This window comes from Tauraco erythrolophus, chromosome 1 (assembly GCF_009769465.1).
Source record: "Tauraco erythrolophus isolate bTauEry1 chromosome 1, bTauEry1.pri, whole genome shotgun sequence".
NCBI lineage: Eukaryota > Metazoa > Chordata > Aves > Musophagiformes > Musophagidae > Tauraco > Tauraco erythrolophus.
The window spans coordinates 51958798-51986618 of record NC_141465.1 but is presented as its reverse complement, the minus strand read 5'-3'; the positions used below and the strand labels follow the sequence as shown (position 1 = coordinate 51986618).

The following is a 27821-nucleotide window of genomic DNA, read 5'->3' as shown; positions in this document are numbered from 1 at the left end:
ATGCCGAACATCGTGCTGTTCAGCGGCAGCTCCCACCACGACCTGTCCCGGCGGGTGGCGGACCGGCTCGGGCTGGAGCTGGGCAAGGTTGTCACCAAGAAGTTCAGCAACCAGGAGACCAGGTGCGCGGGGCGGGGCCGGCCGGGCGGGCAGCGGCAGCCAGGAGCGGTGCGCCCGCGGGGACCGGCGCTCCCCCTCCCCTTCCCTCCCCGCCCGGACCCCCCCCCCCCCCCCCCCGGTAACCGCCGCCTCGAGCGGCCGGAGGGGGGCGGCGCCCGGCGCGGCATTACCTGGTCTCGCGCCCCGCCGGCGTCACGGCCGCGCCCCGGACACGCCCCCGCGGCGGGCCGGGCGGCCGCCGCGCCCCGGTGCCTCCCCGGGCCGGCGGGTCCGGGCGGTGGGCGCGGGCGGCTGAGCAGGTGGGGCAGCCGCGTAGTCCTTGCGCCGCACAAGCGTGCGGGTGGGCCTGGCCCGGTGCGGGCGCCGCCGCGGGGGTACGGCGTGGTGAGGTGTTGTCCTGCCCGGTCCCCCGGCGCTCGTTCTGCGTTGGCCCGCCCGCCCTGCCGCTACCGGCAGAAGGGGCCTGCGGAGCACGAGGACTGTGCCGGTGCTGTCCCGGCTCCGCTTGGGCTGAGCCAGCTCGGGAGCGCTCCCGTCGGCAGCTCCCGCGGCGGGGGAGAGGTGTCAGGGCCCCTGGGCGGGCGAAGAGCATCCTCTGGTGGGGTGAGGATGGTGTTCGCAACAGGCAGCCCGTTTGCAACGTGGGCTTCATCCCGCTGTTCACAGGCAGTTAATTAAACGGTTGATCAGCTTTACCTCCGTAAAGATAACAGCGTCTTGATTGTATGAATTACAGCACGTTACGCGGTTTCCTGAGTAGGTCTGTATGTGAGCGGATGTAAGAACAGGATGGTGATGATGGATTAGATGCTTGAAAAAGGGCCTGGGTCAAATCACGCTTCAGGAGTTGTTGCGACTGGTCTTTATTTTGCACAGGCAGCCAGTTGCGTGTGCGACGGACCAGTTCCACTGCCTGTGTCGCTCCTCTCCTTAGTCCAAGACTGTTGGTCCTGCATGAGGATAATACAGTTGTTGTGATGGCCTTGGCCCGCCACTGCAAGTGCGGGCGTGTTGGGTTCCTGGCCAGACAAATGCAGAAAGTGACTCTGATACCAGTGCAAAAAATCCTGTGTGAAACCATGAGGACAGCTTGCTCACCTTGAGTCTCTGAGAATGTGCCTGCCAGTGCTTTTTCTAGCAATATCGCCACTCTTTACTAGTTTGTTATCTTAGATTTCTGCCCCACCTGTTTTCTTTACTTGGTTTTTAATGAAGAAATTTAAATTGAGGTGACAGCTATATGTTCATCCCATGAGCTGGTAAGACTGTGCAACTGCTTTTCTATACAAGTGTATGAGATTAGGCTGCCAGCTGATTCTGAAACACAAGTTCCCGACTGTAAGTAGCTGGCTGGTCTCTGAGGTTATTGGGTGTTTATTTTTATCTGTTCATGTTCTGACTCTCTCGAACAAGCGTGTGTTCATTGCTTCCTTTGAAAGATTAACATGGTGTGTTCTAAAATTGTTCTCACAAAGCTTGTCCTTCTATTCTGTCTACTTTTTTGCATTCTGAGTTTAATTGCTCTTGTTCTAGTTATGCTCACTGGCATTACTATAAACCCTCTTCCATTGGTGTTTATGCAACCTAGTGTTTGCACGCTCTTAACTCTTCTATTCATTCCTGATAAAATGAAGGTTTAAATCTTCTCTCAAGTCTTTCCAGCCCCATATTCACTTTATTGCTCTTTGATGTCTTTTCTGCATGATAAAACTTGTGTATTTGGTTGCATGACTTTCTTACTAACTTATGTCTAACTTTTTTAATGTTTGTTCTCCAGAGACACTTATCTTTAGTTCTGCTGTTTGCGATGTTTTAAGCAGAGATTAATTGATTTAGATTTCATCCAAGGTAGAAATTTATGTCCAAAGTTTGCATATTTATTTTATGAGGTAAGCTAATTAAATTCTAGCCTTCAGGATATAATAATCTCTAGTCTATCGTTCCACCTGTTTTTCCAGGTGTGCAATATTGGCCTCTGCCATTAAACAAGTAGGAAGTGGTGACCGCGGCATGTCAGTGGTTTGGCTAATCTAGTAGTGCCAGTTTAGTTTCTTAGGCAAGTAGGCATGTAGTGTGGTATAGATATGAGAAATGTATCTAATCTAAACATGTATTTCTCGTTGCTTCTGTTACAACACTTCCAGGCTGACATTGTATTTTTTCTTTTTTTTTTCCTGAACTTAAAATGCCTTGACACTTTAAATCCTCAAGTGTGTGTGTTTGTTTTCTTTTTTTTGCGTCATACTGTTGAGATTCTAAAATGAAGCTCTTGTTTCTCCTTCAGCAAGTATAGTTGTACCCATTATATAATGTTTTAAGTGAGTAGTCTTTTCAATATATTTAGCAGCTTATTTCAAGATGCTGGCCTTCCAGTTTCGTAGACTCATGTTCTTAATAAAAAAATCAGCAATAGTAATAAAAGAATTCCTCAAGAATGTAGTTGAAATTGAAGTAAAGTTGATAAGATATTTATGCTGCAGTGATCCTTTTCTGAGGCATCTGGATTTTCAGTCTGTTTGTATAGCAAAGTTTCTTCATGTGTGTATGTAAGCAAACATTTATTTCTTCCTATATAAAGATAATCCAGCACAATCTCTTTTTTTCTCATTTTTGTTGCATTTTTAAATTTATAAACTGTGTATTGGCATTACGAAACACATTTGTAGTATTGCAGAATACCAGAACCTGATAGTTAAAATGCTCAAAGAACCTTAAACTTTCCCAATGGCACTTGGGCAAACCCCTGTGCAAACAGATAAGCTTGGGCCTGAGGGTCAACAAACTCTTGCTTTGTCAGATCTGTCAAGTTAGCAAGTTGCAGAGACGATTCACCTTTTGTTAAAAACTCTGTTTTGCTATTTGCTGCATTCTTTTAAAGGTAAATGTAGATTATGTGTAAATTGATAAATGTGTGCAGCCCCAGGCTTGAATCCTTGTCAGAGTCCTAGCTGAAAGCCCTTTACTTGAGAACTGCGGTTAGTCTGGCTTGCAGAACAGAGTGGAGGGAAAAGTCATTAAATATTTTGTGTTATATTTCAAGTCAAACAGGCTTTAGGTCTCAGTCCCAATCCCTAGTAGATGTAAGTGGGTTTGATGAGCTAAAGCCATACCCTGAGGTTAGCCAGGGACAGGGCCACCACTGACAAGCACTGTGGTTAAATCGGCAGGTGCATTTCCAACTGCAGAAAATTTAAAATGGGAGGCTTCTCTCTTTAATTGATACTAAAACTAGCATATCTAGCAATATCCCTGTTCCCTTCCGATTTAGGCATTCATTATTCTCGCAGGTCTATAACTGAGAAATGTCGTGTCTGTGCTAGTGGAGTGAGGGAAAATTGCTGGCAGACTAGACCGTTGCCGCATTTATTTTTTTTTCCTTCTTCCATCTAAACTGTATGGAAATGCTCTCCTTCAGCTGACGACCTAAGTCAGGCAACCCTAACTAAAACAGGCAAAAGAGCTTTTCTATAATATCTGGCTGTGTAAGATAATTCTGTTCAGTATTCAAACCTTGTGAGTCAAGTAAGTGCCAGCCACAGTGTTATGGTAGGAGCTTGGGTGGCACCACCTTCTCACTTATCTGGCAAAATGTGAGGGCTGCAGTGGGGGCTTAGTCAGTTTATCTTCTTCAAACCCCACAGGCAACTGTCTGCAGCAGTTTGGCAGGCTGGAGGAAGACTAAAGGAATCGAAGTCCTTGAACTGGCATGGCTGTTGTAGCCATGTGAAACTCTGACAGACATGTAACAGAAGCATGCAGATATTAAACACTCTGAAGTTTTTCACAAAATTGTCTCCAAATACAGTGAGATGGCATTTAATTCTAGTTGATACACAATTAAATCCCAATGCAGGTATTTCTTGTGTCAGCTAATTAAAAAAAAATTATCATCGTATGTACATCACTTCTTAAATAAATATATATATATTAGTAATATATGGTATGTTTGCTTCTCTAGAGACTATTTATTTTAACTCTGTCCTTGAAATACTTGTTATTCTCAAAATGGAGATACTGGAGTCATAGATGGCATCCTCTTACACACCTCTCTCGCAGTGGAAGAAGTTAGTGTTCACACCTATTCCCGGGAGCTTCCTTGCTGCTTCTTGTCAGATTCGCTGGCTGAAGTGAGTCTTCTTGCCAATCTTCTCGACACATCCATGAGGACGGGAATTTAAGTCCTGCCTGGCACATGTGAGTTTGGAGGCTGCCTACACGTGGCCTTATTTAGCTGTCGAAGCTGGGTTGTTTCAGAGACATCGACTTCAGTGTATGTTGTTCAGCTTTTACAGAGGAAAATGTGGACTGACTACAAAGAGACATTGATTGTCCGCTGTATGGGATGAGCTGTGTTGTTGATATGAGGACCATTTGTTTGTAAGCAAATAAATGTAACTGGTATCTCGGACTGGAATTTAATCTTAGAAGATAGGGAAAAATAGCTGATGTTTCCTTGGAGGGTTCTTACAGGGATGGATGTGAGTCTCTATTTCACACAAAGCAGGGCAATGAACAGTTTGTTCTTCAAAGTAAATAATCGAAGAAAATCACGAACAAACCTGGAAACTATCAGTGCTATATATCAGGGATGCACAATTCAGCATCGGGCTGTAACATTTCCCTCCCATTTCCCCGTCAGCATTCTCCAGCTCTTCTACTGCAGTTGTCTCAGATGAGACATGACCTCACTACATCTCCTGTACCCTGGTTCCTTTGGGTTCAGCTGCTGCAGGGGCCATGAGCTGTGTCGCCCTCACTAGAGCAGGTGGCTATAGTGTTTGCAGACCCCTAACTGTGGAGTAGGCAAGCTCAGGTGATAAACTGGTGTTAAATCAGCTGAAGGTGGATTAGGGACATGCTGAAATGTGAAGTGTCTCTTCGTACTGCCCAACAGCTGAGTGAGTGATTTGCAACCAAGGTGGTTGTGCTCTGCCTGCAGCAGCGGAGCCAGATGTTTCCTTTGCTCCTAGCTCATGTACGTTGTCATGAGCAAGGGGAGGCTGGTGAAACAGATTTTACCAGCTTGGTTGAAAAAGATAAAAATTGTTTCCCGATTGCACGTTGTGCATGTTTTGTTTATATAGGGAATTGAAGATGCAGCAGATACAGCCATTTGTCACATTGTTCATAGCTATCAATCAGAAGAGGCCCCAAAATGCTTCAAAGCTTTTGGTTTGAGAATTCTACTTTATTGACCTTGCTGTCTACTGTGCATTTTTTATCTTTAAGTAGATGTTAATGCTTGAGATTTAAAACCAAAAAACGACCTATGTGAATAATGGCTGGTGATCTCACATATCTTTAGTTGCAGAATTTGGTACTGAGCCTTTGAAGGCTCTCTGCACGTGCTTGGGCTTGTTAGACCTTTGTTTGTAAATTTCTGAGGGTTTCTTTCAGAGTGCATGTGGTTCAATCCAGAGCTGCTTGAGTGGAGGTGTTTTCCTCTTGCCGTGACAGGATGCGTGCCCGAGTGGAGGATAAGATGTTTCTTATCTTGTGCTTACCATGCCCGGTGCCCACCACTAGAATGGGGCAGTTGTCAATGAAGGTCTAGTTGGGGGTTGGTCTTGGAGCTGTTAAAGTGGAAGAGCCTAGAGTTGATGGGGGGTACTATGGGTGCCAGGAGATATGGCATACCTATAGACTTAAAACCAACTCTGGGATTTTTATTGTTTCTTTGGGCTTTGTTGGTACCCGCTGTGTTATATAACGTCATGGCAGTCGAAATATTTGCCCAGTAAGTTGGAGGTCTTGCATTAAAAGACTTTACTCTGCAAAATGCGTTCCCAAAGGTAAGAGATCAAACACACCCCTCTGCTCAGTGCTTTCTATTGGCTGGGTTTCAGTGAATTGCAAATTCAGCATGTGGATTTTTGGATTGCTTTTGAGATATTGATTCTTTTTGCATATGAGCACTCTAGACTTTAAATTTTGGCCTCTTCTCTGGTTATTAAAAGTGTCTGAAGTACACATCTACTTTATTGGCACATAAATCGCTTGAGAAATCTTACTTCTTGTAAGCATGGCTAGAAACTTAATCTGTTGAAATTATTTTAAAAGGTACATAGAGCCCTTTTAAGTGCATGATTTGAACAGTGACCTAGTTATGGATTTACTTTATTTTTACTATTTTAGTCTGGCTTTGCATACTTATTCCCCTCCTTCCCCACAACTGTTTTTTTTAGTTAGGATATACAAATTTAAAATTCTCGTCACTGTAAGTTCTGTTGGGAGTGTACTGTAAATCTAGCTAAGCAGGATCTCAGCCTATTGTTACTCCTGATTTTTAATTATGCTTAAGGGATGCTTCAGCCATTGAAATACATTTGCAACATAAGTGAGTTTTGAGCCTTATCCTTAATTCATGGTAATCAGTCTGTCCGGGTTTATACTTAGTAAATTGAAGTCTCAAACCAGGCTTTGCAAGATGAAGGCAGATACCAACACTTAAACTTATTTTTCATCACGACCTGTCTTATGTGATGACAGCTAGAACCTTGTGATTGTGGATTCTAAGCAACTGGCTCAAATAAAATTACTTTCTTTTGTGGGCTATTAATTTCTATAATTTTTACTTTAAAACACAATTGTGTGGTGTCAGGGCTTTTAATGTACATGTTCTGTTGACTCTTCTTGAATGAGAAGTTTATTTAAACTGTTACCAAATAGCTGCATTTGATTAAATTGCATAAAACAAACAGAGCTTGTAATCTTGAGGCAAGAGCTTGTTCTTGTGTCCTTCCTCTGTGTCCTCACTATGTGAAATTGTTTAAATAACCCCCCAAACAGTTAATTAGGTCATGATATAGATGGTCTAAATGGAATTTAATAGTAACAGAATCATAGAATGTTTGGGTTGGAAGGGACCTTAAAAATCATCTAGTTCCATCATGAGGTTTGACTGCTGTTAACTTAGTCTTCTCTAATAGATGTTTGAGGTACAATACTATAGGTTATAGTTTCTTATTGTTTGCTTGTTTATAGCTGAATGTGTTTAAAAAAAAAAAAAGGGGGGGACGGGTGGGGGGAGGACAGACACAGAAACCCCCAAAAAACGCAAACAAAAGTCCCCAAACCACCGAACCCTCCTCACCCCCCAAAAAAAAACCAAAATAAACAAAAGCCACCTAAAAAACCTCCAATGTGGTTAGTACAGGCTATGTCTGATGAAATACTTGCAACACAATGACTGTTATCTTTTACTGTGTGGCTCGATGAAGGTAAAACAGGAACCTATGTGTCTGTTAGTTGACTCTACACAATACCTCTCAGTACCAATTGAGAAGGTAGACAGTAAGAGATACTGACGTGTTGCACAGCTGTCTCCAGTTGATTGGGAGAAGATGTTGTGCAATAGTTACATTATGCTATTCTCTGGCACCTTTAGCTGGGTTACTCCTGAGTGCTATGCAAGTATAAATTTAAGCTTGATTTATTTTCATCTGCTCGTAACTTCTGTGTCCACTAGAAAGGTATTTCTATTTACATATACACATACATTCACATTTCTGTATGCTAAATAAGTACGTCATTCTGGCCTGAAAAGCATAAGCAAGAATTTTTCAAATGCACCAAGAGAGAAAGTAGTAGCATTTTCATTTTCTAAGTTGTTTACAAGAGTAAAAAGTTACTGCTAGCTCAAGGTCATTGAAAAGACAGCAGTTAATGGCAATGGAAGAAGCATCACTTCAGGTCCATTGTATTAACCAGATCTATATTTATCTCAAAGTATATTCCCTGACCTTCTGAAAGCTGTTATTTCTTAGTGGTGTGCTTAGAAATTACTGGTTTTTAAAGGAGCAGAACAACTCCAAATGTTGTAATTCGGTGTTCTTTGTGTATATAATGAACATTAAGATCATGTATTTTTGTCATTCAGCAGTTTTTTCCTATTACATAATGTGTCTTTGAAACTAGTGGTTACTTTTTTTCCCAAAGTACTGAAATCTTATTCTGCCCTTCTTTGTCACTCCAATAACATTTTCCCCTGAAAACAGATGATGTTTTCTTCTTAGTCTTTTTCTGCTTTCTTCTCCTGGTAATGGCTCCTAGGTTAATTTCCAGAACTGGAGTGTAACTTCAGTCTTGGGTTGGAAGGCATGCCCTAGAGCTTTTGCATCTGGTGGCATTCTTTGGACCTATTCCAGAGGTGTGGTATGTGACACCGCTTGTTACCAAGCAGGCCTGTGTAAGTGCCAAGTCAAGTGGCAATAATTTTTCAGAGCCCTCATAATAATAATGAAGATTGAGGTTGCATCCATAAGCCAGTGAGTAAATGCTTTACTTGGAGCTGGATTTGTGCATTCAGAAGCAATGACAGGGTTCTTGGTGTATTTATTTGCTTTTGCTTATTCTTCTGGGAAGTGTAACTCTGGTATTCCAACACCAGAAATGTTTCCGGTAGAGCTTCTAATTAAGCCTGACCAGTTCTTCTGATTCTGGAGTATGCTTAGTGTCTTGCTGAACTTGTTACGTTGACAAAAACAAAAACTTTTTCAGCTCCAAAAAGGAAACCACATGTATTTTGATCAAAACAGTTTTCTCTCAACAGCCCTATTCTGTTGATCAAAAACTTGGACAGGGAAGTAACAGTTTTATGACCAAAATATTGTTTCTTTGTGTCATGATGAAAGCCTCGGAAAGGTTTCCTGGATTGACACTGACATATCCACACATGACACTGTCCCTGATCATCTCTGTCCTTCCAGAAATCCTGATGTTTGCTAGATGTTTTTTTTTCTTTCGCCATTAAGAAATCCTGCTAGTGGCATTCTTGGGCAAAAAATGTTTTCAGTTAAGGAGAAAAATTAAGACAGGATCTTTTTATAGCTTGTTTGGGACTGCAGAGGAGTCGAATAGGGGAGCTGAGAGCATGGACTCAACTATCTTGATGGTAACAAATCAAATGTTTGCATATCATTAAGATGTTTTTAAGCAGTAAATTCCTTTCTGTTTTGTAGCTACAGAAAGCTAATGAGTCTTACACAGCACCCTGAAAGCTGATAAATGAAAGTTGTTCAGACTGAATTTAACTAGAGCAAGCCTCAGCGTGGAAGGACCTATCAGAGAAATTATTCTACCCACATCTGGGCCATTTAGATGGTTTCCAGCTTTTTCTTATTTGTGTCTCGAGTAACAATGCAACCTTTTAAATAAGGACCCAAGACAGGAAGATGTTTTAACCATTAATGATTAAGACTAACTTATTAAGACATGGGTTTGAAAGGTCTGATAGCTCTGTTGTTTAGGAAGTCTGTATATTTCTTGTGCTTTGTGCATGGATTCAGGGAAAAATGAAGATGAGTCTGCTGGTTTTATGTGTAAATTTTGGAGTAACAGGTCTGAAAAGTTAGTGTGGTTCAACAGTAGATTTCGCTTGCTTGGATATAGAATTGGAAAAGAATCCACATTCAACTGATTTGTTTTAATTTTCCTGTTTATTTATAAGCTCTATTTAACTTTTGAATTCCGTGGTGTGAGCAGTGATCAGTACCAGAATTTGCCTTGAAATCTGTGGAAGAATAAAACAGCTCTTAGATACTATCATAAGGAATCAAAGTACGTAAGCACAGCTGGAGCAAATAGAACAACTGATGCAATGTGAGAGTTGTTGAATCCTGGTGAGCTGTTGATGAGCAGCCCTCTTAACTTTTCACTAAGAGTTTCTTTTTAAAAAAAAATACTTTACTTGCACATCATGGTGTAAATTTTAATCAGACTTCTATTTTTGGGGTGTGGTTTGATACTTCTCTCTTCTAAAATGTGGTAGTTTCTCAAATTTAGTAGCGTCTTAATTATCATAGAAAAATAATTGCCTTTTTTAAGGAGGTATTGTGATGCAGGTAGTATTTAATGCTCTAAAGTTGGCTCTGTTTCTGTACTTACCATCTAGGTTAGTCTTTAAATGGTCATCTCCTTGAGAGATGGCAAGGACACAGAATATACAGACTAAACAGAAAAAAGCTGTTATTAAATTTAATAACAGTGTGAGCTGCATCAGTGTTGTAGCCATAATTACGTGTTGGTTGACACTGACCTTACAAAGACCATATTTAAGTTGGAGTAAATTTTAGACTGACTTATATTGAAATAGACTTTGTATCAAGGGGACAGTTATCCAAATAACTGTAAAAAAAAAAAAAATTATCTTGCTTTAAATGGGAATAAACCTGCAAAAGTTTGTTAAAACTGTTCTTTCTATTCTTTAATAATGCTTTTCCAGTAATTCAAGTGTTTAAATGGTCATCTCCTGCTCTTTCAGTGTAGAGATTGGTGAAAGTGTGCGAGGAGAAGATGTGTATATCATCCAGAGTGGCTGTGGAGAAATAAATGACAACTTAATGGAACTGCTCATCATGATCAATGCTTGCAAGATTGCATCATCCTCTAGAGTGACTGCCGTAATTCCATGTTTTCCATATGCCAGGCAAGATAAGAAAGACAAGGTAGGTAAGACCTGTGTGATTTTTGGAAGGCCTTTTTCAGCTTGTTCACTTCGAAAGATTTGCTTTTTTTCCCCATTCTTTTTTGGTAAAATGTCAAATTATATCGTCTATAGGTGAATCACATGAGGCAAATTATTTTTTGCTTGTGTTTTGATAATTGATACACTTTCAGTTTGAAAAAGTAGGCACATCCTATGTGTGTGGTATGTTGCAGAGTACTCTGCTAGCAAACCTCACCTTATAGGACTGTTTTTCCTGCCTTTTCTAGCTGCTTTTTTTCTTTTTCCCTCTATATATGAAGAGAGTACACCCTTTTAAACACTTTAATTGCATGGAATTAAATCATAAATTTGAAGTGCTGTAACAGTTACATAGGTGGATTTTACCCTATATGGTTAAACATAGAGCCAAATGGAAGGAAATTATTAAATCTGCTGCAATACATAACAGTAATCAATAAAAACATTATTTTATGCTGCAAGACAGATTACAAACAATTTGTATATCTGTAATAATTATTTTTATTGATGCAGACTAAAAATTGTATGGAAACCCCATAAATATTTTTCTGATCTTAGTGCCCTTTCCTGAATTTGGTCTGCCGTAACTGATGAATATACCAGTTCAGCTAAGCTGATAATACAGCAAAAAACTCTGTGGCAAGTGAGTTTGATTTTGAAAAATATAGAACTAAATTTTCCTATCTCTACTATATATACAAAAATGTTACTTTTACCTAAACGCACTTGAAAAGAACTAACAAGAATACTTGTGAATTTGGCTTTTAAAATTGGATTGCAATGGTTGTCGTTTTGGAAAATTGTCCCTTTCCAATAGTTCCCATAAATGGACTGCCCCCTCGCTTTCACTTGGGGCATCGAGCAAACCATCCTGAAAGCGTTCTGTTGTTTTTGATGATCTTCTATATAAAACATAACAGGACTGAGAAGTAATGCAGGAGCTAAAAATAATAGCAGATACTACGAAATATATAGTGCTCAGCCTGTGATGTCTGAGAAAATACTATATACAGAAAATTTATTTTCTAGGATACTCATTCTTTAAGTGCAGGCTCTTTAACACCATACTAATATTATCAAGACCCGCTTGTTATACTTCGAAAAACAGAATTCAGGAGTTAGATAGTAGCTCCCTATTCTTTGCCTACATCTTTGGGAACTTCATTTTTGCTGTTTTGTATTGAACCATGCTCTCCCTCAATCAGGAAAGCTGAAATACTTATTTTCATCAAAAGATCTTGAAAGGGAAATGATAAGCATTTTGTTGAAAGAGAAGGAAAGCATCTCGCTATGTTTTGATTTCCAAATTCGTATTGGAAGATTCTCTTGGACCACCCTGTAAGTTCTTGGTACGGGAAAAGGACGAGTACGTTCCAAGTTTTCCAAGCATCTAGGTTATGCCTTCTCAAGGGTACCCAAAATCTGCATGACAGACCTCCCAGAGACACTTAAAACCCACAGCGTGGTGACCCAGCATGCCACCCAGGAGCATTTTGAAGATGGATAGCCTAGGAAAGTGATTTTGATGAACAATGCTCAAAATCTCTGTTACAGACTGTTCTCTGGGTGTCACTGAGTTCTCCTGCAATTCTAGGCAAGCCGTTTCTTTTTTTTTTTTTACCTCTGTTTTGCTATTGAGAAAATGTTTGCCAGCTTTAGAAATTAACCTTGGTAGTTGACCTCCATGTTGCAAAATAAGCTATAATATAGCTGTCAGCATTGATCTTTCCTCTTGCTGTTGGATTGCATCATATCACTTGGTCTTTGTCCCATGTTGAGTGCACAAGCTTTGTATGCTGCCTGAAGTGTCAGTAAAGTGCCAGCCATTTTCTTTCTATGGTTATACATAGATTTTCTTCTTTCTGGTGATAGATACTGCTGTAGTTTGCTTGACTATGAACTGAAGCACTGTGATCTTTGCTTGCTGGATGCTGTTTTCTGGTTTGAATTTAAGTTGTTGACTTCAATACATAAAGAACTAAACAGACTGAGTCCTTACTGCTTGAAATAACCCTGTATTCCTCATGCCGCTGTTGCAGTTATGATCACTGAGAACAATGAAAGTGCCCTTGGTTTATTTATTTAAGGAAAGAGCATTGCAGTAAAAAATCATAATCTGAACAAGACCTGTGTAATCTACTCTAGAAATTTTAACATTGAACCTGGACTAGCTTTAAATGGGAAACAGAGGTTTGGTGTGTTTTGTTTTTTTTTTTTTTAAAAACAAAAAAAAGAAAGAAAGGCTTGCTGAGAATCGTAGAAAAGTTGGTAAATTAATTTAGACACACTCAAGTACTGCACTGCCATAAACTAGAATGCTCCTAATACACAAACTGGCTATTTTAAAATCAGTTCAGGTGTATCTGTGCTTTGGCCATAGTTATGTTTGTGCATCCTCTAATTAAGCTAACCTTCCAAGCCGTGAGCAGGACACATTTATGTAGGATGCTGCAGAGATGCCTTTGAGATAAGTTAGAAGTAGAGTGACAGGTGAGTTTGGTGTTCTACAGCTCATGTAACTTTGTTTTTTTGATTTGTAGAAGGGATCCGTGGAGCGTTGGGTAGGTATCCTCTTTTTTTTTTTTTTTTTAATCTAACACTATGCATTTCCATTAATATGGCCTTAAAGGGTGAAACTTACTGGATTACATTATGTATAACTGGGAACATATTCAGTTTCACTTCTTGATTTTACCTGTGTTTCACCTAGGCCATGACAGTAATCCTGTGGAATAATTTCCTACTAGAAAACTCCTAGTTTCTAGTTAAAAATTTATCTGGACATTCAAGATAATGGCTGTCAACTTCTGAAGCTTCAAAACATATTTCATTTTTGAAATGATAAATTTAGGTAATACATTAGTGAACATTCAGTATCCATACACTTCACAACTGGCTTTCTTGGAAGTGAAAGTTCCAGTTATAAATCTTCGGAGTTTCTTGGATTTATTTTTTTTCGTTCAATATGCATGTGATGCATTTTGAGCAAGGCAATGTAATAAGATGTTTAAAGGCAACAGAGCTTTAACCTTGATGGACAACTTTTACTTTCAGCTATGTGTCCTTTGCATAGTTACTCTTGTGAGGTTATTTATATCAGCTTTGTGGATTCTCCCCTGCCCCGAGTAATTTTAAGAATTGTGAATAAATTTGTCATGCATCACAAAGGAGTAAATCATTTATATCACTTGTAATATATAAGTGGGGAATTTGCTTAAGAACTGTGAAAACTCAGTGATTTTTTACAATTTTCTTTCTGTACATAATGTAATATTGCGTTTCACACTAATAATTCTGAAACTAATCTCAAACTGTGTCAAAGAATGGAACAATGAATATCGTGAATCTCTGTTCTTGCCTCTCTGATCAGATACAAACCTTACAAACTCCAAGATAAAGAATATCTTGAGTTCTCATCTACCTTTGTCGTCCAAGTTTCTGAATAATGAGGCCAGGTTATCTGAGGTTCCCATGAATATACTTCCTTTGATTTTTAAAATAATCTTCAATTTGGATCATATTGTCACACAAAACTTATTTTCTATGCAAGCAATCAAATCTTAAATCCTTTCAAACATGTCATGTATTTTCTTTTAATGCACAATTTTGTGTAAAGGAAACTGTCAGATAGCTGCAAACTTCATTTGTCTTAATCTCCTATTAGCCCATTCTTGAGAAACAGGTATTGGTGTCTGGCTGTCTTTCCTTCCAAGACGCTCTGTCCACCAACATGTAGGCAATCTGTGATGTGTGCATGTCTGCTAAAACAAGTTACCTAGTGGTAAAACCTTCAAGTTCTTCCTTCTGGGAAGGCAGCCTGCAAGGCCAGCAGCTGAAAGAAGTACCAACTGGTAACGTATACGTTAGTATTTGATGCAGGAAAGTATTTTGTGGTTTTTTTTTCCTTATGGTGATACTCATGATACTGATACAGGAGACAAACTAAGTGGTCCACGTGTTAGTCAAGCTTAGCTGTAGCATCAAACCAGGTCTTTGCAAAGAGCTGGTAAGAGAACATTGTGGTAGAGTCAAAAGAGTAGAAACGAAATCTTTGTCTTATTAGATGTTGCCAGAGATTTGAGAATATTTTGAAGCTCAGCTTGAAAATGTCAGTTTGTACTGCTAAGATGAGCTCAAGTGATCGGGAATTTGAATGATATGAACCAAAAGTTTACTACTAATAACAGAAATATCCAGAAAGCTTTGGCTGACTTGGACCTTGCAGAACTGGACTCAAATGAGGAGTCACATAGTCCTCAGTAACTTGAAAATTATCCATGCTAAAGCGCTAATGATAGCAGTCTTATTGAAGCTATATGCCTCCAAATTGCAGAGATCTGGGGAAGTGCTAGATGCTGCATGTGTCTTCTGTGTATCTTACACAGACCAAATGGTGGTGATGTTCTGTGAAACACAAAAACTAAAAGGGATGATTTTCAAAATAAAGAATTTCCATAATGATGATGATAAACTTGATCCAGCCATAAGAAAGACTGCAATAGCTCAGTTTCTTTTCTGGAAATATATTGGCAATCTACAGGTTAAAACAGAAATTCTGAGTTTCCACCTAAATTAGCAAAAGTTTTGAGAAAAATACTGTCTCCTTGATATAAAACAGACTGAAAAGCCTCCACGTTAAATCGGCAGTGGTAAAGCTTGGTTTAGGTTATGCCCTTCCATCAGCGGAAGGAGAGCAGAGACACTCTGTAATTGTGTGAGCAGGGTGGAGGGAGAGGGGGTTCCTAGAATGCTAAATGAGGCAGTTTGATAAAGAGATGTAGCAGGAGAGAATACTGTGCCAGCAAAAAACACAGTCTGACAGAGAGATGGAACCTCTGAATTGCAGTTCTGCCTTCATGCTACTGTTATTGTGAGCTATTAGCCTTGTTTAAAGATAGGCAAAAAGAAAACAGGAGGTTTTGTTTAGTGTTTCTATAATAGAGAAAGCTGTCTAGGGCAACAGCTTGTTTCAGAGCTTAAAAAAAATCTGAAAAAACTTTGGAGTTGATTAAAAAGTGCAGTATCCTTCAGACATGATTTTCCATCTTCTCTTTTTTATGTTGTTGTTTGTTCTGCATCCTTGTCACTTTTAAAAAACTCTTGACATTGTCATTAACTCTGCTAATGAGATTTTTGCTCTTTTGTTCTTTCCACCTCTCTGTTTTTTTCATCCCTCCTATCTCTTTTGGGAATTCTGAACTCCTAATTGCATCCAACAGTTAAGCCTGAATTAGCAAAAAAGAATAAATAAATAAATAGGCTGGGGTAGAAGACCCCTGCTGACATGGATCTGTTACAAGCTTTACTGCATCATGAAGAAATGCTTGATACTAACTTTGTTTTAAAGCAGTGTTTTCAAAAGTTGGGTTCACTCTGCCTTTGATGTTTGTTTCTTGGCAATGTTTTTTAGAACAGGATAGTTGCTTGAGAGTTGGAGTTAATGCAGGGTGGTGGCTTAGAGAAATGGAGACTGTCTTTCTTCTATAGAAAAGCTATCTGAAAGTTTTAAATAGAAGAATTGGAAAACTACATCTCAAATTTTATCTACTTGTTAGTCAGTCTAATTACTACAAAGCATTATTAGGCAGACTCTGCAAAGTGATTTAGATATTCCTAAATATTTTGCTGAGTTTCAAAACCCTAGTAGCAAGATTAGCTATTAACAGGCTAGTTTGACTAAAGTTCTGAGGCTCTTCATATCTAGATTCCAAATATTCTAAAGGAAAAATTAATAAAAGTAGCTAATTTTGTGACTCCTTGCATCTAGTTGAAATCTTTCTAAAATTTAAGCATCTGTGCTTTATTCCTCAGAGTCGTGCTCCAATCTCTGCAAAACTTGTTGCCAACATGCTGTCAGTTGCAGGAGCTGACCACATCATCACCATGGACTTACATGCTTCTCAGATCCAGGTAACTATTAGTTCTTACTAACTGTGGCTAGGGGCTCTACTGAATTATTGTGAAAGGCTAATATTAATTCTCTGGGTTTTTTTCTCACTGTTTTGGAAGACTATGTACAGAAGTGTAATTCTCAAGGTTCAGAGAAAGTCTCACTACCTGTTTCTAATTAAATTTCCTTATTGAAAGAGACCAGCCTTGATTTTATCGGATAATTTTGCAAGTACTTCGAATACGTGTGCATTGAAGTCTTCAGTGGAATTTGCCTAGTCTAGTGTAAGAGCTCCCAGAACATAAAATATACTGGTTTGGGGCGAGTTCTCTTAATCTTGGCCTGGTCAGAGATTATAGTATTGCCCTAGGTAGAGTTTTGTTGTTCCAGCCAAGGGGACAGTATTCTCTTAAGTAGAGATGATGACTGTCAACTCTTAGCTGGCTAACTGCTGAATCCAGCAAATGACAAAACTTTCACCTCAAACACAGAGCAGACATCATTTGACTTTCTCATGTGTACCTCTTCAAGATACTTTTTATTTTTCCAAGGAAATACCTTCTCTTCCAGTTCTGGTATTCTGATAAATCAGAATTTCCTGTTATGCTCAATGGCTGTCAGGCAAATACAAAGCAGTTTTATTTGTGGTCTAACATGGATTTCTGGTTGTTACAACTTACACAAAAAGAAAGTTTCCATTTCTGCTGCTCAAGTAATACTAACCTGAATCTTCTCCATATTGAAATACTACTGCTCATGTCACGCAGTTGAAATTTATGGAAGCTGAATATTACTCACTGGATGTTTTTGAGAGATTTTCACAGACGTGAATTTACTTGGGTGCCTGGAGGTGATCATCTTTTCTAATTTTTGCATCATGTGAGAACAACTGTTACTTATCTCACTACTCTGAGATTTTGAGAGACCTTAATATTTGTCTAACTTCTGCTGCATTTGATAGTAATATCGGAGGGGAGAATTAGGCCAGTGTAATAAACTAATTAAAGTTCTACCATGCATGAAAAGCAAAGGCTTGATTCTTTTCCCATGTCTTCATTCTAGGTAAGACATAAATATATATTCATGAAAGTCTTTCTCTTTCGGACTAGGGTTTCTTTGACATTCCAGTAGATAACCTGTATGCAGAACCTGCGGTGCTGCAGTGGATTAAAGAGAACATTTTGGAGTGGAAAACCTGTATCATAGTCTCACCTGATGCTGGTGGTGCAAAAAGGTACTATACAAGCCTAAAACTGTTAGTTTTCTATATAGTTAGTGGTTAAAGAAGTAGTTTGTCTAGTCATCTTTTTTCTTTTATGAATTGTGCAAGATACAGGGTACATCACTGATGAATCCAGCTGCATTCTAAAAACAGAACAATTAGTTCTTCCAATGTTGTTCATGCTTGAGAGCATCCAGGAGCTTTCTGTACTCTAAAGAAAATCTTTTTCTCTCTCCCTGGATATGGCCTCATTAGCTGAATCCCTCCGCAGGAGGGAAGAGATTTTTCCTGCTGCTTGCTTCTTTAGTCCAGTTGCTGCACCTCTTCCTGCTTCGCTCTGGAATTGCCTAAGCTTCCCTTCTCTGTCAAAGCATATGGCCTATCCCCACTGTACCTGCTGGCATTTAGGTAAGAGCTTTCTTGAGTCATGTTTCTTTTTTCTTTGCATTATTGCATTCCAGCTGTAAACCTATTGATCTCAAGTTGTGCACTGTGCATAATAGAAAAAGGGAGTGAAGTTTTACTTTGAGTGGCAAAAGGTGAAAATAGCAAAGTTAGGTCACTGGAGTGTTTCTCAATTTGCAGCATGCATTACTCATTTAGCAGAATATCTTTTATTTTATATCGGTTGAGTATAAAGTAATGCAAAAACTCAGATGCATGCTGGCTGGTGCAGTGATAAAGCATGCCATTGAGGCAAAGTACTTATGCTCAAGTTTTATTGGTCATTCTGCTGCTACAAAACTGAATGGGAACAAAGACAAATGAATTAAGAATCCTGTAAGCCCGTAGTAGTTTAAATGTTTGGAATGTAGTATGGGGTAAAATGTGAAAGACTGCCATGATTTGATTTTAATTGAAGTCCTTGGGTCTGTGAACGTTCATGTTCTAATAATTAATAGGGAAATAAGACTGATTAGAACTCCATTGTTGTTCTATTTAGATTGATCAAGTTAAAGATGTGACGAATATAGACTACAGAAAGCATTCTGAAATTCAGATGACTCAGTCAATTAAATGTCTTTGTTCATTCCTATCTGAATACTGTTGTTTTCAGTTATTTTTTGTTTGTGTGGTTTTGTTGTTTTTTTTTTTAAATACAGCCTTTGCTTAAATTCAATTCAGAAGACAGCATTTTTCCCCCCACTAAGTTTTTGTATATTATCAAGTTGATCGTAAGAGTTTATTTTTTGAGGACCACTCTCACTGTATTTAATATAGATAGATAGCTAGAGACTATCTTTGCTACCTTTGTGTTGTAATGCAACCAAGCAGTTGCTGGTGAAGTAGGCTAAGGTGTTGCTTCCAAATTCACAGCTTCTCCTTCACTTCCAGTAATGTAATGTAAAGAAAATGGTTTGGCCTTTCTATTTAAAACATGTAAGCCTTCAAAATAATACTTAGGTTAATGAAAAGTGAATAGAACATGAAGCAAATTTGTAATAAAATTTAAATCTGTAAGCATTAAGGAAATTAAAAAAAAAAATACATGTTCTTGCACTCATTTAAAATATCTGAATTCTTTTTTGTTTCTTACCATTTGCTTGTTTTTTTTTTCCCAGCTTATTAAATTTTATGACTGAAATAAGGCATACAAAGTCTATTGATATCTTAATGCCTCTGAGGTATTGAGACTTGCTATGAAATTACACTATTGTTCCCAAAAAATGCCAAAACATTTGGCTGTTTTGTTTATTACCCAGTTGTTGGAATACGGTAACTAACAACTCCTTTGTATTTTAGTGGTAAAGAAACAAAACTGTATTCTCTATTAAATGTGAATATTAATGACCTTGTTAACAATGTTCTAATCATATTCTAAAAAGACAAGCTGCAAGGTTGCACCAGCATAGAAAAAGCATAGTGTTGTTTATTCCTGTGTCTTTATACCTACCAGCTCTGGTGTATTAAAAAACCTGACGAAAGCGAGCAGAAGTCTGTAACAAAGTAAATTTGTTATTGGAGGTTTGTCTGCCCACCAGAGGTCACCCTGAATAGTTTTAAAAGATCTTTGTTGAGCAGATTTATTGCTAAGGGAATTACTAATCAAGTAAGCTACTTGATTACTAGTCACATGCTGCTAAAAGAGTTATTAATCACTGTAAACTTATGTTTGGTTTTTCCTTTTGGTTTGGTTTCACATTCCTGCAATGGTATTTTCAGTTGGGATGTTAAAGTGCATGCTTCTGTAGGCTTAGGATTGAGGCTCCCTCTAAATTATCTAGTGTGACTAGGTATTGCAGCAGCTTAATAAAAACTTGTGAATAGCCAAAATGTTTTCAAAGTCAGACCCTTAATGACAGAAAACCAAAGTCAATTCAATTAAAAAAAAAAAAATCTATTTCTGGAATATAGCTTAAGGTTCTCTGGTTGTATTTATTAGCATTAAATGAAGATCATTTCTAACCTGTCTCATTACTTGCAAAAGTTTGTACTGTGGTAATTTGAAAGCCAGGAAACATAAAAACAGTGTTTTTTGACAAATGCACATGTATGGATCTGTTCTTTCTCTTAAAATCATTCTCTAAATGTGCTGTATTTCTTCCTGTAACTTAGGGTTACTTCAATTGCTGACAGACTGAATGTGGAATTTGCTCTCATTCATAAGGAAAGAAAGAAGGCAAATGAAGTGGACAGAATGGTCTTGGTTGGTGACGTGAAAGACAGAGTAGCAATTCTTGTTGATGATATGGCTGACACATGTGGCACGATATGTCATGCAGCAGACAAGTAAGTAGTATTATGAACTGGTCCACTATTTCACTGTGCTGTAACCTGCAGATAGCTGATGAATGCAGTTGCCGTGTCCTGCATGCCTGTAACCCAACCCTACCTCTGTGGCATGAAGTCACTCTGATCCTTAAGTCAACAGGTCACAGTCCTGTGATCAAACTGTGTCTGTCCTTCTTTAGAATGTGGAATTGAGAAAATATTTACAGAAATATCTATATAAAGAAAGAGAACGGAATAAATAAAAAGCCATAAAAGTCAAAAGGGCATCTAGTGCGTTTTTCAATTCCAAGGCAGAAATGACAGATTGAAAATCATTCTCTTCTTAAACCTCATCATGGAGCCTTTCCACTCTCCTTAGGCAATCTTTCACAAAGCTTTGCTAGATTTAACACTGGAAAGTGTTTTCTCTCCAGTGTTCAATGTGTGTTTAATATTAATCTTTAATGTATGTCTTCAATATAAGTCTATTTGTCCTTTTCATCCAGGGAGGTAAGAATAAGTTTTCTTATCTTTTGTCTGGAAGTTAGTTGAAGAGTGTTCTCATTCCCCTCTAGACTAAGTAACTTCAGTTTGTTCAGTCTTTCCACATGGCTTCTAGACTTCTGCTCTGTTGTTGATGCCCTCTGGATTCTTTCCAGTTGGTCCACTTCTTGAAGTGGAGAATACGAGTGAGAATCTTAACTGTGGCCCTAGCAGTGCTAAGTAGAAAGAATTACTTTATGGTTTTCCAGCTAACTTTACGCAGGTACATTTCGGGATAGTAATAGGGTTTTTTTCCACAGAAGTTGGCATTATTAACTGCACTGAACTTTGGTAATGTCTGTAGCCTTTTAAAAAATAGCTGATTCCTGAAATGGTTAGTTCTTCCTATTGCTGTAGCTTCACAACTCAGTATATATGGCAGTAACTAGCTTCAAAATTGTCTTCACAAATTGGAGAAAGGGACTGAAATTCATTAAGAGCAAATGTCTGAAGTATTACAGTTGAGCAATAGTAGACTGAAGTGCTCCTGCCCATCTGTTCATATCCAAACATGTGCTACCAACTTTGGTTTGGGAGGTCAGGGGCTGCAATCTAAACTTGGCAGTAGTCTTGAGGTTTTAAATCTTCTGTTCAAAAATCTTGTATTTTGATACTGTTTATAGTGAAGGCCACCCCCATATGATTGTAAATAGTGCACATTGAAAGTAGGAAGGAACTGCTGAGGAGCAAGACATGGGAATGTTTTAAATTTATGTTGCTGAACGTTTACTATAGCACTGCTACACTTGGATGTAGTCCTTTCTAAAGCTAGTATGTCTCAGTTGAGAGCACTTTGAATTTATCTTCCTGTCCAATATATTTCTACACACTATGAGAGTATTAAATAGCCTTGCATCCAAAACAAATCCATATGGTACTTCTTACATGACTCTGTTTGAATCATAGAATCATTTAGGTTGGAAAAGACCCTTAAGATCATTGAGTCCAACTGTTAACATAACACTGCCAAGTCCACCACTAAACAATGTCCCTAAGCACCACATCTACACGTCTTTTCAATACCTTCAGAGATGGTGACTCAGCCACTTCCCTGGGCAGCCTGGTCTGATGCTTAACAACCCCTTCAGTGAAGAATTTTTTCTGAATATCCAACCTAAACCTCCCCTGGTGCAACTTGAGGCCCTTTCCTCATGTCCTATTGCTTGTTACTTGGGAGAAGAGACCGACCCCTATCTTGCTACAACCTCCTTTCAGGTAGTTGCACAGGGTGATAAGGACACCCCTCAGCCTCCTCTTCTCCAGGCTAAGCAACCCCAGTTCCCTCATCCGCTCCTCGTAAGACTTGTCCTCCAGACCCTTCACCAGCTTCGTTGCCCTTCTTTGGACGTACTGCAGCACCTCAATGTCTGTCTTGTATTGAGAGACCCAAAAACTTAACGCAGAGGTTGAGGTGTGGTCCCACCAGTGCTGAGTACAGGGGGACAGTCACTTCCCTAGTCCTGCTGGCCACACCATTTCTGATACAAGCCAAGATGTTGTTGGCCACCTGGGCATGTTGCTGGCTCATATTCAACTGTCTGTCGACCAACACTCCCAGATCCTTTTCCACTGGGCAGCTTTCCAGCCACTCTTCCCCAAGCCTGTAGCGTTGAATGAGGTTGTTGAACCTCATACAGTTGGCCTCGGCCCATTGATCCAGCCTGTCCAGATCCCTCTGTAGAGCCTGCACTCCCACCCAACTTGGTGTTGTCTGCCAGCTTACTGAGGGTGCGCTTGATCCCTTTGTCCAGATCATTGATAAAGATATTAAACAGAACTTGGCTCAATACTGAGCCCTGGGGAACACCACTTGTGACCGGCTGCCAACTGTGTTTAACTCTGTTCAACACCACTCTTCAGGCCTGGCCATCCAGCCAGTTTTTTTACCCAGCAAAGAGTGTACCCATGCAAGCCGTGAGCAGCCAGTTTCTCAAAGAGAATGCTGTGGGAAACTGTCAAAGCAACAGGGTGAAACTTCAGTGAGCTAGACACTACTGTTGGTGGTTTGAAGTAAAAATCATTCGATGAGTTTACAGTCTGTTGGGACACAGTCTTTAATTGCAAGCTTGCTGTTTGCATCTAGGTAAAAAGCATGTCAGAAACTCGTGGTAGAAGGATTCATATGGTCTTGTGTTTCCTTTCACTTTGATGGGAATTTGATGAAATTTTGCGAAGAGTAGTTGTTTGCTATCTGTGTACTAATCTGCACTGGACCTCAAAGCATGCTTCTAGGCTGTGCCTTTTGGAGATCAAAATTGTGAATTGCTTAGCCAATGATTTTTTTTTTATATACTCCTGTGCATAGAGGAAGTTAATTCCTGTCAAAAAGGAGGCCTTTATTACTTCCGTGTTACAAAATAAGCACTTCTTTATTTAATGACAGTAGATTTCTATAGAGCAAATTCTAAAACCATCAGAAATCTTTAATGTATCTGCAGTGTTTACTAAGAAAGATGCTTTTGCTTGAAGGATGCTGCCTTATATCATGTTCTTGACATGAAGTAGTGCATTTCATTAATGGCAAATCTAGGTGAGACGTACTTTTTAGACTGGCTCACCAAAATACTTTTTCGACCTATTTTTATCTCAGCAACTTAGATGCGTATCAAGCAGATGAACGAAGAAATGTGTTTTCAGATACAGCAACTCAAATTGCTGAAGTACAAACTTAAGTACACACCCTTGGTACACACTCACCCTGTCGCAGAGCATTCTCCTTGTAGGCTGCAGCTACTAAACGTAATGCTGAGAATGACCAGAAAACTTTGATTCTGTTGAGTCGTTCAAAATGAGATTGTATTTCTGTGGTTTTGTCTTTCCTATCTTACTGTTCTTATGCTATGATCTGATAAAATACCAGTCTTCAGGGCTTCTGTTTGTAAGACTAGAAAAGCAGCTGGGACGTAGCTGAGCATCTGGAGGCAGAGAGGCCAGTCAAAACCAAATTAAGAGATTCTGACTCATTCACAAAGAGTTCTAGTTCTTTGATTTATACTTTTTTTTTCTCCTGTGCTGTGTCATTTCACTGCATGCTTGCATCAGCAGCATGTCTTCCCACAACCTTGACGTTAGCTAGGCTTTTAATCATTAACAATTCTTCCTCAGAAACTCTTTCCAAGCAGAGTTGTTTGAATTACTACTGAAAATAAAGGTGAAGAATAATGGAGACACAATAGAGTTGTGAATACTGCCATCCGATCCCCTTCACTTTTGCCTGATTAAGATAGAAATCTTGTACTGGAATTCAGTTGTATGTTGTGCTGATACAGTCAAAAGTGCAGATTAGTATCACTGCTACTCATAAGAACTTTTTTATTTAATTAGCAGTTATTTATTATTTTTGGTGAGGCTTATTCATACAACATGAAAAAGTTTTAAATTGTCTGAATTATTTTGTAGATACTTGTATCTTCCTGTAGCTTCCAGGAGGAATTTGTATTTAAAATGTGTTTCAGAGATGTGTATCTAGTTTCATCTATAGCCATGCATGTAAACATTCATCACAGCATACTTTTCCTTTGTGTTCTACAGGCTAGTATCTGCTGGAGCTACTAAAGTTTATGCCATTCTTACTCATGGCATCTTTTCTGGTCCTGCTATTTCTCGGATTAATAATGCGTCATTTGAGGCTGTCGTGGTAACTAATACAATCCCCCAAGAAGAGAAAATGAAACACTGCCCAAAAATTCAGGTACAGTGGTGGTCTTGTCATCTGTTTAAACTCTGGGTTTGTATTTTACCATTCACTGATGCTAGAATTTGTGCCTTGAGAGGAAAATAATGTTCTAAAATACATTGTGCAGCTTTGTTGTTTGCAGAACATCTTGCTAAAACACGCCGAAGAACTGTTTTAAGGGTATTCAGGTAGTACAATAGAGTATTACAACGTATTTGGTATTTTCAACAAACTGAGTATGTCTGACTGTGAAAAAGTGGCAAATGTAAAATTGGCTTTTTTTTTTTTTATCAATATTAATTATGCAATGTTTGTATGTAGGACCTTAAGTTAGTTATGTTATTGTGGATGCTGCAGAAATCTTAGACAGTGAGTGTGGGTTGATTTATATTTATTTATTTATTTATAATTTTTTTAAAATACACTAATGAAAGTGCTCAAGATGACAATGACATACATTTCTCTTCAAAAACCAAACTGAAAATACAAAACTGACTTATGTCAGTAGCTTTTACATGAGATTGTTCTGCGAAGTCATGTGTTCCTTTTGGAGTTTTTCCTTAGTAAAGAGAGGAGGAAAGCATAAAAGGTTGGGGTTTTTTAATGCAACATTGAATTTTTAAAACTTATTTGTTATTTATTGAAACAAAGCAAGCACTTAAAAGGTATACTTCCCTTAAACTATATTTATGTCAAGTGGACACTGCCATCTGATGGCTAGAATAATTTCTTTTTGACAACATGCCCTGTGCCAGAAGTCTTCAGCAGTATGCCTGTGCAGCAATCTTATGCAATGCTGCTTACTCAATTTTTGAGTTTTTACTTTCTGTTAATGCAGTTCTTATGTATATGTTAAGTAACTAATGCTTTAATGTTATTTTACTTACTAGAAGAGGTAAGAGAGCACAACGGTAAATTTAATGTTTGTTCACGTGTTTATAAACGGTATAGTTTCTCGTTCTTGGCATCCCATAAAATTTATTTCTTGATTTATTTTTTCTTTCCTTCAGTTTATTGACATTTCCATGATCCTGGCTGAGGCAATTCGAAGAACACACAATGGTGAATCTGTGTCTTACCTGTTCAGTCATGTCCCCTTATAACTGCAGGAGATTACATTGCATCTATGAGAAGGTCCCTTCACTTGGCACTGCTGTTTTCAACAAGGCATCTCAACCACAAGAAATTAGTGTCTTTGTACGATTCCAGACCTTATATGTTTAATTATGATATTTGTCTTGTAATTACCATTTGTTCTTTGTAAATGGACAATAAATCTCCATCTTGCAGAAACTTTATGAATTCCCTCGAGAGTCTTGAAGTCTTGTGTGTTATGTAAGTTCTCTTTTATGTTCCTATCATCACTTTCTGCTAAACTGCTCCTTCCGATCTGTTTTTTATATGGAACTGCAAACTGTTCATAGAACTTAATGGGACGTATGCATTTAAGATAATTTTCTGTGTTAAGCTAAATGCTGCAGGCTTGGATATCTTGCATCTATTCATCTGTCAGGCAGGCAGCTTTTGGTTTTTGGTTTATGTTTAACTACCATGAATAGTATTTTGTAAGGCCTAACAGAATGTAAACTTCATGTTAATTTTGAGGAACTATTGACACATCAATAATATTATCTGTGTTTCATACACTTCATGTTCTTTTTTTCCGCAAGATATATGTGGCTGCTGTTTTCTTTTGTAAAGCTCTCATTACATTAAATCGTTTGCTTAGCATCTACTCTGTGCAGTTACTGTCTTCAGTTGTGAGATAAATGCTTCAGTATTTTTGACCTGATTCATTTCATGTGTTTCAATAATAAGGAGCAATCTTTAATCATGAGCAGTTTGGTTTAAATTTCATTTTTCCCTATAGTTTTTGGCGTTCCTTGATTGTGATCATATGAATAATTTCGTAGCAGTTTTCCTGTTAATATTGTAAAGCTTCACTATGCAAAGTCCAAACAGCAAATTTAAACACAGTTATGTTTATACAAGCTGGTCTCTACCCACATTCAGTAGATTAAAAAGTATCTGAAAATACTTATTTTACTTTCAAACTGCACAGTCAACAGAGCTTCAGGTTTCTATGACAAAGTATTTTACTGTGCAGCCAATGAACTGTGGTAGACTAACTAGTCTCAAATACTTCAACATTAGAGAATTAAAATCGTTATGAAAAGAGTTTTGCCTCTTGTATGCTGAGAAAGCTTATGATTAAGTCCTGGTAATGCCACCAGTAATGGATTCTAGGGGGGAAAAAAAACCAAATCTAATATTTTAATTGTAGGTCTTTGAATCCTATGGAGTATTTTCAGTCTTCCTGCTAGAAAGGAAGAGTTTGTGCTTATTAAGGTAGTGTTCCTGCACCTAGATCAAGGGAAACCACAGTTTCCTACCTGAAATTGCATTTGTTAATTACAGAAGCACTTGCCATGCTTGAGAGATGCTTCTTTACTGTGGAGCTGCATAAAAAATAGCCTTATTTCACCCTACCTTGCTTATTCTGGCATATATTTATAATGATACAATGTTGTGTTATAAAATGGATTTTTCCATTCCATTTAAGACAATCTACAGACAGACTGTTCTTTTGGTTTCTCTGAGAATGGATTTGTATTGTCTTTATTTTTTTTTTCCTAGTAATTTTCCATTTTTTCTGTGGATTTCTTTTCCTATATGAAAATGAGTAAAACAGAATTTCACCTGTACTTTCAGAGATGAATACAGAAATGGGATATATAAGATATTGTGATGAGAATTCAGTCCAGCCGCTAGTTCTCAGAGGGATTCCTCATTACAGCTGAGTTTTCAACGATACGTTATAACAAAATGGAAATTAATTTCCATCATTGTTTCATTCTGTAAAGCAATTATTATTTTGCAGTTAAGTTGTTAACCCCAAGTCTGTGGCCACATAATTATACCACAGTTAGACCTTATTACCATGAAAAAGGGATACAATACTTTTAATGCACAATATCAATTCAGTTGCATTATAGATCAGATCTTTGTTGCAAATAAAATTCTGACCTGTTTGCCTTTACTGTGCACAAGAATTGTAAATAAAACTTGAAAATTAGTTGTGACAAGAGATTGCTTGTGTTTTTAGTCTTTTGAGCACCATGCCCTGCACAAGTCCAATAGAGAAGAATGTAGGCATTGATTCTCATGCAAACTTGCTTGTAAATTATGCTCC

The 27821-nt window shown here is 38.5% G+C and overlaps 1 protein-coding gene across 3 annotated transcripts; it reads left to right on the top strand.

Annotated features, from left to right (window-relative positions):
• PRPS2 (phosphoribosyl pyrophosphate synthetase 2) lies at positions 1–25844 on the top strand. 3 transcript variants are annotated; one of them, XM_086609366.1, is made up of 8 exons: positions 1–122; positions 10382–10565; positions 13126–13146; positions 16397–16495; positions 17585–17709; positions 20254–20427; positions 24484–24643; positions 25639–25844. In XM_086609366.1, exons 1-8 carry the CDS (start codon positions 1–3, stop codon positions 25729–25731), a joined length of 978 nt encoding a protein of 325 aa, XP_086465492.1. In that variant the 3' UTR covers positions 25732–25844. The 3 variants fall into 3 exon arrangements, with proteins under 3 accessions (XP_086465492.1, XP_086465506.1, XP_086465496.1); XM_086609380.1 differs by lacking the exon at positions 13126–13146; XM_086609370.1 differs by lacking the exon at positions 13126–13146 and having other exon boundaries at positions 10382–10580.
• The last annotated feature ends 1977 nt before the right edge of the window (positions 25845–27821 follow it).